The sequence below is a fragment of the Salvelinus namaycush genome, chromosome 41, assembly GCF_016432855.1.
Source record: "Salvelinus namaycush isolate Seneca chromosome 41, SaNama_1.0, whole genome shotgun sequence".
NCBI classification, from domain to species: domain Eukaryota; kingdom Metazoa; phylum Chordata; class Actinopteri; order Salmoniformes; family Salmonidae; genus Salvelinus; species Salvelinus namaycush.
Window position 1 is genome coordinate 13,887,999 of NC_052347.1, and position 12,310 is coordinate 13,900,308.

The 12,310-nt window shown below is 43.3% G+C and overlaps 1 protein-coding gene across 2 annotated transcripts in view; it reads right to left on the reverse strand.

The window, feature by feature from the left end:
- Window positions 1-7,571: 7,571 nt before the first annotated feature.
- LOC120033910 (netrin-1-like) overlaps window positions 7,572-12,310 on the reverse strand; it is a 49,185-nt gene continuing 44,446 nt past the window's right edge. For both annotated transcript variants that reach the window (XM_038980301.1, XM_038980299.1), the window contains exon 7: window positions 7,572-10,247. In XM_038980301.1, the coding sequence (XP_038836229.1) occupies window positions 9,928-10,247 (320 nt within the window). In that variant the 3' untranslated portion in view covers window positions 7,572-9,927. The remainder of the gene's footprint in view (window positions 10,248-12,310) is intronic.

The window sequence follows — 12,310 nt, forward strand, 5'->3', positions numbered from 1 at the left end:
TGATTCTTTGTGACTGTTTGATGTCTTCCTGTATTAATCCGACAACCAAAAGGCCTGATTTATTAGCATCCTATGAGCACTTTGCTTTGACTGTGCTTTTAGTAGGAAGGAACTACAGGCAGACAGTAATGGCAAAACCAGACCCATGCCCCTAAAACATACTGTAATTGTTTTCTTGGTACAGTTTCTAACATTTTCATTGCATAGTGATTCAATGTGTACAAGGTAATTCTCCACACAGACCATCTTTCCAGATGCTAAGACTGATATCTTCAGCAGTGTCTCAACAATATGTATTGTGACACATTTACGTTATGGAAATCGAGGGCAGCACTTTTGGAGGCTTACAAGCATGCTAGAAGCGCTGAACATACCAAGTCACCCTGAGAATATAAGGTTGTCTACCTCGCTCTCACTAAATCTACGCCATGAATCAACCTCAGTATCATCTTCAGGCCTTTCACACCATATATACCCAGAGTTGTACAGTGATTTCTTTTGGCTCCTCGGTGGTGCAACAGCAAAAGGGAAAAAAGGCAAGGGAAAAAGTGATTGTGAAATGTGGGAGCGAGTGTATTTGGCAGGGCTCGGCTTGTTTGCTCAGTAAACTCCAGGCCTGTGTTTTGCTGAGGGAAATGCCCACATTGTTGGGCCTGGAGACCGTGGTTACAGGCCACCATGGGGCCCAGCCAGGCAGGTCTGGAGAAACAACAAGATGAAGGTCAGCTAATATAGCAGTTAATTCCACTTCCTGGTCCCCATGACACCAAGTGAGGCTTTATTTGAAGATCCCAGACCCCAAAGTCACTGTGCACTTTGTTTAGTCCATGAGTATTTTTTGCCTGAGCCAACACTTGCGGATATTAATGTATTCTGATGAAGAGAGGGGGATTCTGGGCCAGGAACATTCCAATTTCACCCACTATTTTCTGACCCTCTTCCCTGTTTTATTTCGGAATGCTCACAGCAGAAAAGTTTAGAAAAGTCAATGTAATTTTCACGTCAATCAGGTGTCCGAAATAGTGGCAAAAAACTGTTGATAGTTTCTTCCTAGCTTTGTTTGGTCTCCTCTTGGATAGTCTATTTAAACAGTGGAGAAGAACAGCGGTTTACAGCTGAAAGGCTTTCCTAGTTGAGCAGATCCTTTCACTACCATTGAGATGTTATTCCACTCATACCTACTTTGGCCCTGACAGTGTGTGTGAATAGACATTAAAAGAGCTAGTTTATGAGCTGATTTTCTTACCCATAATTCACCTCAGGCCTCTGAGAATCGTGAGGGGGTGGCTGAAAAATATTGTATACACCATCCAAAAGCCAAGTGGCTTAATCCTGTATGGAAATGGTCATGAGAAGAAAGAAAACCAACCCTCTCTATGTGCTCTTGGGTACCCAGGCAGGAATGTAGGCCTCTAGTGAGGCTTCTCCAAGATGCATAAGAAAAGCCTTTGTGCTCCAATCTATTAAGCCAGAAATACAGCTTTTGAACCATAGGCGTTGAAAGAAAGAGAGAAATAGAGAGGGAGATGGGGGAGAGAGTGATTAAGTGAGTGAAGGGGGGGTCTGAGGGTGTTAGTGTCAAATGCTGAGGGTGTAACACGTTTGGAATCCAAGTGGCTATGTGTGTGTGCGTGTGTGTGTGAGTTTGTGTGTGTGAGGGACGACATCAAGTGCTTCTTTGAGGCCTCCCTCGATTTAGACTCCATTAAGGTGCTTCGTTTTCTGTTTCACGGAGTCCCATTCTCCCATGCTTAAGCCTCACTGTGAATGAAGGGTGTGAACGATTGAGGAATGGAAGAGGGCCTGGAGAATAGAAACCGGAAAGGTTGTGTATGTGTATTATTTCTAAACTATTGACTGGTGAATATACTCGTATTACTGTATTGTAGAATTGGAGGCTAGACTGTGTCGCAGCATCTTAACCATGTTACTGTATGTGTACGTGACCGGGTGTGCAGAAGTTCATCAAGGAGACAAGACTAGCCAGTCTTATTTTATGTCTGTGAGTTGATATCTATAAAACATTTGCGTAATGTATTTAATGTATGTATTTGTGATGGCGTTACAGTGGATAGCAGCCGTTTTACATTCCCGACCAATTCCGCTATTTCAAAAAAATTAATTTATGCTGATCTTAACTTTCTATGCCATCCTTTCCTATGACCGAAAACGGCTTCTGGACATCTGCACAGCGGTCACTAACCTCGATTTGGATGAAGATTTCTACTTCAATGAGTCGGCAGCTCTAAACATTCTGCTTACCAGGTACTAATCCCCGGGACTCGAAAGAGGAAGTGGAGGAGAAAAAGAGGCAGGCGAGGCAGCCTCCTGACGAGATTACGTCGCCAAACAAATTGATTGCCATTAGCCTCTGTTCTGTTCACGAATGTACAGTCACTGGAGAACAAACTCCAGTGTATGGAGTGTTCTCGTACTAATATTTATATATTTCTTAATGACATTTATATATTTCTTAATTACATTCTTTTACTTTTAGATTTGTGTGAATTGTTAGATACTACTGCAAGGGAAGCAACCCTGAACCATGCATGAGTGGTACCAGCTGTTCCGGATGACTGTGTGATTTCGCTCTCCGTAGCCGATGTGAGTAAGACCTTTAAACAGGTCAACATTCACAAGGCAGCAGGGCCAGATGGATTACCAGGAACGCATACTCAGAGCAGCTGTCAAATGTCTTCACTGACATTTTCAACCTCTCCCTGACCATGTCTTTAATACCTATATGTTTCAACCAGACCAACATAGTCCCTGAATGCCAAGGTAAATGTCTAAATGACTATCGCCCCGTAGCACTCACATCTGTAGACATGAAATTCTTTGAAAGGCTGGTCATGACTCACATCAACGACATCATCTCAGGATGTCGGTGACCTGGCAGTGTGGCACCAGGACAACAACCTTTCCCTCAAAGTCAGCAAGACAAAGGAGCTGATCATGGACTACAGAATATGGATGGCCGAGCATGCCCCCATCCACATCGACCGGTTTGTAGTGGAGCGGGTTAAGAGCTTCGAGTTCCTCTGTGTCCACTTCACTAAAGAATGAACATGGTCCACACCAATGTTCCCTCTAAGCTGTGCGTGGGCACACAGCTCCCCTGGGACTGCCGTGCAGAAGAATTATCAGCCCATGCAGAGAAGCACGAGATTCTTCTCTCAACTTTCTAGTTTTCCCCTTTACTAAACACTATCAACTTTTCCCTCTACTGTGGGAATTGCCAATATTAGCCACTTTCAATGCATACCAATACACACCGAAACAAAACGAACTATGCAAGACTTAGTATGCGAAACAAACTATGAAAGAGATTTTTTTGTAGGCAGAACACACCAGACTAAGATTCTATTACATTGACGGGCACAACTCTACAGATCGGTGCGACCATTGCCATATATGGATCTGTGCCATTCATTTTGAACTGGACTGTTTTTGCAGAATGAGTGGTCGAAAGTAGATGTGCTTGTTTTGAGATCAAGGTGAGAGCTGCATGTAGCCATTTGTGCTCATTTGTTCATATTATTTGCTAGTAAGTGAGTTATGAGCCCAGTTATAGCTAATTTATAGTCAGCAATGGGGAGTGGTTGGTTCCAAAAAGAGCACAAAGCATGTGCATTTCTAGTCATCTTTGAAAAGCGAGTCAGGTAAAGAGCGTGTTTTCTGTCTTAAAGAGGCAATGTTTTATTTTGAGACAGGCTTAAATAAGCTAAGTAGCCAATAGGCAGAGGGTAGCATAATTGGTCTGATTCTCTGTAATAATGTTATGGGAATAATAATTAACTTTATTTTGTAAAGTGGTTTCTTGCATCAAATAACACATTTTCAGTCACCTCCTTGTCCGAAGGACAAGTGGATAAACAGGTTAATGTCAAGCCCTGCATATTTTTTCCAAAAGTCTCAAGGAATGTAGGCCTACATTGAACACCACACATTGGTTGAAAATATTTTTCATGTGCCCTCAGATCCTCAAAAAGTTCTACAGCTACACCATTGAGAGCATCTTGACTGACTACATCACCGTTTGGTATGGCAACTGATTGACATCCGACCGCAAGGCACTACAAAGGGTAGTATGTACGGCCCAGTACATACTACCCTACTCTATACTACTCTATACCAGGCGGTGTCAGAGGAAGGCCCTAAAAATTGTCAAAGACTACATCCACCTGAGTCATAGACTGTTCTCTCTGCTACCGCACGACAAGCGGTACCAATGCACCAAGTCTGGAAACAACAGGACAACAGGACCCTAAACAGCTTCTACCCCCAAATCATAAGCCTGCTAAATAGTTAACCAAACAGCTACCCAGACTATCTACATTAACCCACCCTTTAGCACTAACTTTGACTCATCACATACACTGCTGATACTGCGCATTATCTATCCTGTTGCCTGGTCACTTTACCCCTACCTATATGTACATAGCTATCTAGCTATCTACCTCAATTTCCTCGTACTCCTGCACATGGTACCCTGTGTATATAAACAAGTAATCGTTATTCATTGTGTATTTATTTCTTGTGTTATTATCGTTCTATTATTTTTCCGTTTTTCTCTCTGCATTGTTGGAAAGGGCACATAAGCATTTTATGGTTAGTCTACACCTGTTGTTTGCTAAGCATGTAACAAATACATTTTGATTTGACATTAGTGTTCATCACCATCATAAAGCGATTGGGTCCCTATGGGTCTTCATACTGACTGACATGATCCTCTCCTCAGATGTTCTAAAGCAAATAACGCTTGAAAAATATGTTTGCTGAGGAAACATTGGGTTATATTGTTCTTTGTTTGGTTGGCTGTTTGGAGGGGTTTTACGGAGTGTTAAGAAGATGGAGCGGGGGGGTGTTCCAGAAACAAAGGCACTGATTGCATCTACTTTTCAGAGAGAAGGGGATCAGAACCCCATGGCTCTGGTTCTACGTGATTTAAACACACCCTAAAGCTTTCCCTCGAAGAAAATGTGGAGGCACTCTTCTAAAAAGTTAAATGAAGTCTCTGTTTCACAGAGTCACTTCCCCTCACAGAGTCACTTCCCCTCAAGAGAGGAGTGGAGCGGAGGGGGAGAAGGAAGGGCTTTACTAGTGTCAGATTAACCATGGTGGCGCTAGAGGCCCTACTGCCTGCTGAGGGCCCTGGTTGTATTGGGTCTCAGAGTTTCTCACGGCACCTCTTCTCTCCAGGCTAATCCACTCTCCAAGCCTCAGACCTCCCCTCAGCCCTTCACCATCCACCCAACCCCATAGTATTCCCGTCGATGGTTTGCATCTCAAATTCTCCGAATGGTGTGCAATGGTGTTGGGTGGTGTAGGTGGGAGGCTGGAGTGTGTATGTGAGTCAGAGTTGTGTGGTAGTTAATATAACAGTGAAGTGGTGCTTCACAAGAGGTGTGAACCAGGAGAATGGGGGTGGGAATGTATTCCTGGATATGATGTGAAAAGTTCAACAGCGATGTGATCAGATCTTATTTCTACTACCTTCTAATTTACTAATAGAAGGTGGAGGGGTCCTTTGCTTCATTTAGAACTTTGTTTTAATTTTACCTTCGAACATCACTGTCTCCACAGTAACAGAGAAAGGGGAAGCAGATGGTAATTCTATGCCCCTCAAAAGTTTCAGAGTGAAGCCAAGGAGCAAGGAGCGAAATAGAGATTTCAGAGTTTGAAGCATTTGAATGTCTGATTGTGACAAAAAATATGGTCTTAAAAACACGGTCCTCTGGCACTAAAACAACTGACTGGGAACTGAAAACATGGATGGTCATATGATGGAAGGTTCCCCCATTTCCTGTCAGTGGCTGTTGTAGACCAGTAGTGGGGGGGGGGGGGGCTGTCCTGTCCTGCTGTCAGTTTGGTCCCTGTCAGACGTGCTGGCGGAAGCCTTTGTTTTTGGAGAAGTCTGCAGCCTGTTAACAGGGAAACAATGGCAGGAGTGTGTCTGGCCCTGGGCTGGATGTTTATGGAATGTACAGGGCTAAAGGCGGGAATCCCACCCTGCTGCAGTCTACTGGAGACTGCCTGCATGCGAGCTGAAATCATTCCTCCTCCCAATGTCAGTCCACAGCCCTCTCTCTCTGCATCCTGGAGTAGAGCCATGTGTTGCTCCAGATCCTCCTGTTCTCACACTGAGAGTGAGGCTCACACACACCCAGATCCCTTTTCACCTCATTTCCCATCCCTCCCTATTAGACAGTGAATAGAGGGAGAGCACATCATTAAACAGTCTGAACGTTTTAGTCTGAAGTGAAAGAGTTGTTTTGGGTGTTCAGGACTGAACTGTGTTTTTGTGGAGGAGGCCTGGAGCTTGGATAGCAAGAACATTCATCCTGGCAGCCAGCAAAACCAATAGAAACCAATAGAAACCAATAGCAGCACATAGAGAAAGTAGCAAGAGGCTTGTTGTGCAACTCCAGACACACCACATCTTTTGTCTGAATGAGCATTATGAGTTTACACTCATCCATAGTGACCTCATCCTCTGTCTTTCTCTCCTCTATCTTTAAGGCTTGTTAGTTGGGATCTTTTTACGGCCATGTCGGCCAGTCATGTTATTGGTTGTGGTCCCTTTCACTAATGAAGAGCACAGGCTTTTATAAAGGGGCGGTTGGTTGGACCCTTGGGAGTATTTTGGATTGTGTTTCCCTTGAGTAGGCCTAGCCTATGACCAATCAATCCTACTGTAGTGTTGCTACAAACTCCCATAACAGACAAAAAACTAACTAAGGACTTGAGTTGGGGATGGGTAATTTGTATGATGGTTAAAGCGGGGCTACTTTTGGCCATGACCACGTTGTTGAGAATGAAGTTCAGGATGTCATCCAATGACTACAATGCCTCCACCTCACAGTTCCATCTGTGCTGCGCATTAACTAAAAGCTTAGTGATATAATCAGCTTAATATCGAGTACTTATTGTCTGTGAAGATTATAGAGTTCAGGGATCTAAAACCAATGATGAGAAGGAATTGCTGAGTTAACTTCTTTGTGTTGTTGTAAATGACTGGAGCTCTTGGGCGGTAATGTCTAATAAATGTTGAATACATTTACTCAGTGAACAACTCTTAGTGTTGCTGTTTTCTGTAGTCACCCTCTGTGCTGACTGACCTGAAATGACCTTAAACTAGGAACTTGGTGCTGTTTAGATTATTATTATATATATTTATTTAACCTTTATTTAACTGGGCAAGTCAGTTAAGAACAAATTCTTGTTTACAATGACGGCCTACACCGGCCAAACCCGGACGACGCTGGGCCAATTGTGCGCCGCCCTATGGGACTCCCGAGCACGGCCGTTTGTGATACAGCCTGGATTCGAACCAGGGTGTCTATAGTGCCTTAGACCGCTGCACCACTCTTAATTTCCCCAACTGTAATTCGCTGTTATTGCAGGAGGAAAACAGACAAAGGCTGATGCAGTCTCATAGGGTAATGACAGACTGTGGTCTTATTGGGCCACACCATTTAGCCCATGTAAAATCCCAAATGACTCACTGAAGTACAGAACTACCAATGAGACACAGATGAGATGATGAGAAACAGTAGAAAGTCCACAAGTACTTTTACAGAGCTTTATTTCAGATTTACTAGGCTGTTCAATCGCTACAGACTTTTACTTTTTCATTACAGCCGTCTATTATCCAAAGCAAAGAGTAACCAAAAATAAAAACAGGCAAAAACAAAAGCCACATTGTTTCATATGTCATTAAATATATTCATTTGTGATAAACATAATATATTAGTATGCATTACAGGACATTACACAAACTTTTGCAATGGACAGAGCTAAACAACATTTACAAGCCCAAGTATGAACACAAGCAACATTCAGATATAAATTGTAGCAGATATCTGGTCATGACTGAGTACCATTCTCCAAATGGGTGGAAAACTGGTCTAACTTTACACACTGACAGCTTTGATATGTGAAGAACCAGAGATGGATGCACTGGCACAAGAACATTTGAAATGGATTGCAATAAAAATGTCAATACAAATATGTTTTTAAAAAGTGTGTGGGTATGTGTGTGAGCAGGTGTGCATCTGCTTGCATTTATATGTGTTATGCATTTCCCAAATATTTTTGGGACTGTTTATTACAGGTTGTAGATAAGCCTCTCTCTGCTTAAATATACTCCTGGGTATGCATAACTTGTAAACAAGAGAAATCTGCCTCTTTCTCATTCATTTTGTCTACCCATTTATTAAGCCTATGGTATTTAAAACTCTGGTTAATAACACATGGACATAAATCTAGTAAATGTTTAACAAAAAATAGTAAGAAACTATACAGCTATATAACATTTAAACAGCCGGTCACCCCTTTTGTTGAGTACCAAGTAACGTCTTGAAAATGGAATGTCTGCAAGGTTTGAAGTGAGAATCAGATGCTGACACAGTGTGTTGATCACACAGCTTGACTCCTGTGATATTTCATCACTCCACATGTTTTCTTTTACAACATAATGCATGTATCTTTATACAGCATATACATACTGTACATACTGTCATCCACAACTTGGTTAGCTTAGTCAGCTAAGTAGTCAGCATGCATCTATTATTTTAACAAAACGTAGGTTCATTTTGATAGGTCTTATCAAACCACATGAGGTGATTCACTGTTGAAGACATCAGAATGTCCCCCCCATGATCAGTCCTTTACCAGCAGAAACAGGTCAATGCTCAGAGGAATGTTCAAGCAGTACTTTGTATTTTAACAAACGTGAACAGGATAGCAAACCAAATGCATCAATCAATGACACAGAGTCAGTGGACATTAGGTTCCGGGACCAAAGGCCAAAGGCAGCACATAATCAGTCAAATGTGTGATCTCAGTTTGAACAATCATGAATGGACATACATTAGTTCTTTGATTTTTCTGAAACCATACAGTATGTTAGTTTGTATCCTGCAAAGTGCCATTAAACACTGAACATATCTTATATGTTCTGAATACTGTTGAATACTAAAGGACTAAAGATTAAGTGCATGGTTAACTAATCTATTTTAGTTCTTCTAGTTGAGAACAGAGTGCTGTCTAAATACAATAATATTGTATAATTATATCATGCCTACTGGTACTTTTATTTTGCTGAGGTCACAACCACACTGTCAGGATGGCAAGGAAATGTATCATTTAACAGACTCTTTCCCTATGCTAGTATCTGAGGAGCAACTTCTTCATGGCACTTTCATTTTGATTACATAGTTAGCAGTAATAATGAGGTAACAACCACATGAGGAGCTCTTAAAGAAGAAAGGTAACTGGCAATAGCTGGCTTGTTTTTGTTTTTTTTCTCCCATTTTTACAAGTATATTCTGAAACCACAGTAAAACCTAGTTTAAATGATCAATTTAACGTGTTAACACTCTTAGCAGTTTACACAGTTTATCTTGACAAGGCCTGGCAAGCAGGAGCCACTCATTAAACATGAGAGAGATTCCCCTTAAGCCATGCCGTGCCACCTCAGCTTGCTAGAAACAACTTTACACAATATATATATAAAGAGCCTCTTTAAACACAGAAATGTGATACAGTAGATTTTTTTCTGATGTTCTGTAGAAATGAACTGGAAATATAAAAATAATGGTATCACAAATAAAACAAAAAAAAAGTAACTTATCTGAAATATTAGGTGCAAACTCTGCAATTCCACAATGAAACAAACCTTGAAGGACAAACAGAACAACAACTGTAAAAAGAGCTCCTTCACACGAACGTTTCTAAAACTAATATTCTCTTTTTGCTTCCACTCAAAGCAGCAGCACTCAGTCACTTTCTCCCTCTCTCTCTGTTCACTTCACCTCTCCCTCTTTCCTCTCTCCCTCTGGTGTTTCCTCTTTCTTTCTCCTCCTCCTGTGTTCCTCAGACTTCGAGGTGAGCCCCCTCTCTTTCTCTCCTCTCTGGCGCCTCTTAACACTTGCCCCTCTTGTCGCGCTGTTGGAACTTCCTCAGTCTCCGGCCCCACAGGTCCTTCCAGGGGATGAGCAGGCTGCCCTTGTCCGCCACCACGCCACTCTGCCCGGGGGAGTCGTCACCCGTGCCCAGCAGCAGGTACTTCCTGCCAAGCTTGATCTTGGGGCACTTGCAGGCCACGTCCTTGGCACGCACCCACAGGAGCTGGTCGCCGCGCCGGATGCGTTGTTCACCTTGCTTGTAGACGGAGATGATGTTCACGGTAAACTTCCACCACTCCCCTGCCTTGTCTCCTTTGAGGACGTGCACTTGGACAGCTGGATGACCAATGAGAAGAAGGAGTGAAGGGGGAATAAGAAAATGTCACAATAAAGCAAGCAACTCTTGAGTATAAGAGATTCAGTTAAAAGTTAATGTACAGTAAAACATAGATCCTCTTAATAAAACACAGGGTAACTAAGCAGGGAATCCTTAGCAGCCTGTGGGTTTCTGTTCCTGGGGTCCAGACTGGCCTGGGGGTGACCCCTCAGCTGTAAATGTCCTGTTTTACTATAGCTCCAATAACTGCTCCAATGTTTGAGTATGATTCAGGAATTGCTGACCCAGTGTGTGTGGATTGTTCCCCTGGTCCCTCCCCTCAGCCATGACCCCTGACCTCTCCTTGTTGTGTTGGCTAGCATGCTCCGTATTACAGCAACAGTTGCCATAGTGCTCCCCAGGATAAAGACAATGGGTGCCCGCTGAGTACATTTGAATGAGCACCTCCCTGAGACTGGCTGTAATGTTTGACTGCTGTGGACGTATCCTTAGAAATGCTTTCCTTTCCTCAACTGAAAAGCCTGGAGAAAAATAAGTGGCGGGTATACTGGGTTCAACTCAGAAAGTCCAACAGTGAAAGTGCAGCATTCAACCTTTACTAAAAAAATACCACATCTGTTTGAGGTAGAAGCTCTGAAGCAAAGCCATTCCTGTGCTTTTGATAGAATGGCCTTTCAGCTGTTAAGCAGGACGCTGCACATCTTAAGAACCCTGGGCTAGAGCAACCTGGACCTGGTAGCCATTGAACCTTTCTCCCAAGAATTTGGCCCCTTAGAGCAGGCAGAAATACAGCCCCCCCTTACAGCAGCTCCCCTGCATGGATTTCTCTGTCACATAAATCTACCATTACTTCATCACTCTGATTGCAAAAACGCCTCAGTCATCGCAACAAGGGGGAAGCAACTGAACTCACTCGGGTAGGAGCTAATCTGTGCTTGAGGTGAAGTGGTTTAGCTGGGAATGTGCTATTAACGATTGGACTAAAGTAGGGGGGAAATGAACCAACCTGAATAGTTTCCACTCACAATTGTTTGAATTGACCCAATTTGGGAAACAGTGTGTGGATGGTGTGAAATGTTTCAAACACACTAATAAATACACACACACACACAAATGCATACATGCACATGCAGACACACAAGTGCACACATACACACATACACACACATACATGTGTGTGGACTAATGTTAGAAAAATATAGGTGGCTGAAAATAGCATAGGAAGTATTTTTTTCTCTCCTTGTCTCTCTCTGAATGCCAACGCTCTCTATTGCGAGCCGCATCGATTGTCCCCCATAACAGTCTGGAACGTTCTAAGAGAACAGGAAGGGGGGCCCTGCTAGTGTGAGCAAATTGTACACAATTTCAGAAGAAAGGAGGCCTGTTGGGCTGAGTACAGCACGCTCTCACAGTCCTGCCATTCATTAACAATGTGTCTCTGGGCTGGAGCCTACTCCTTCATCCAAACACATAAAGGGTGTGTGGGGGGGTGGAGTGGGCCACTATTTATCTTCCCAGTCACAGAGAGGCTTCCAGAAGAATCGCGATGTGTTCCGACCTCATGAGCTATCCGGGTTCTGCTCCCAGAGCCCCATCCAAGAGCAGCGTGAGAATCCAGCAGAGATAGCCCTCTTCTCTCTGGGTCGCTCTTACTGACCGACTGGCTAACGAGCTCCCCGGGTGAATGGACCAGACTCAGCTCTCTGCTGTCTGACACCAATGCAGAACCCTCTGTCACTCTATGGGCTGCTCAGGAAATTGGTAGTTCTCGAAGCAGATAGTAAAATACTGTTATACTGGACTGAGATTCCAGCCCATGAGGGGAGCAAAGTATGTAGTACTAATCATGGATGTTAGCTGGAAAGACCAAGCAGCTCAGTCCTCACACCTCTGCACATTGCTTCAGTCCTGCTTCTCACCCAATGAAGTCCAAAGCGCCCATGGGGCGGGTGTTGAGTTGAGCTCATGAATGGAGATCTAGGAAACTAAACTTCTGTTTTTCTGTTAGCAGACAATATGGTACATCAGTACTACTTGGACCATCTTAGCAGGGTAGCACAGA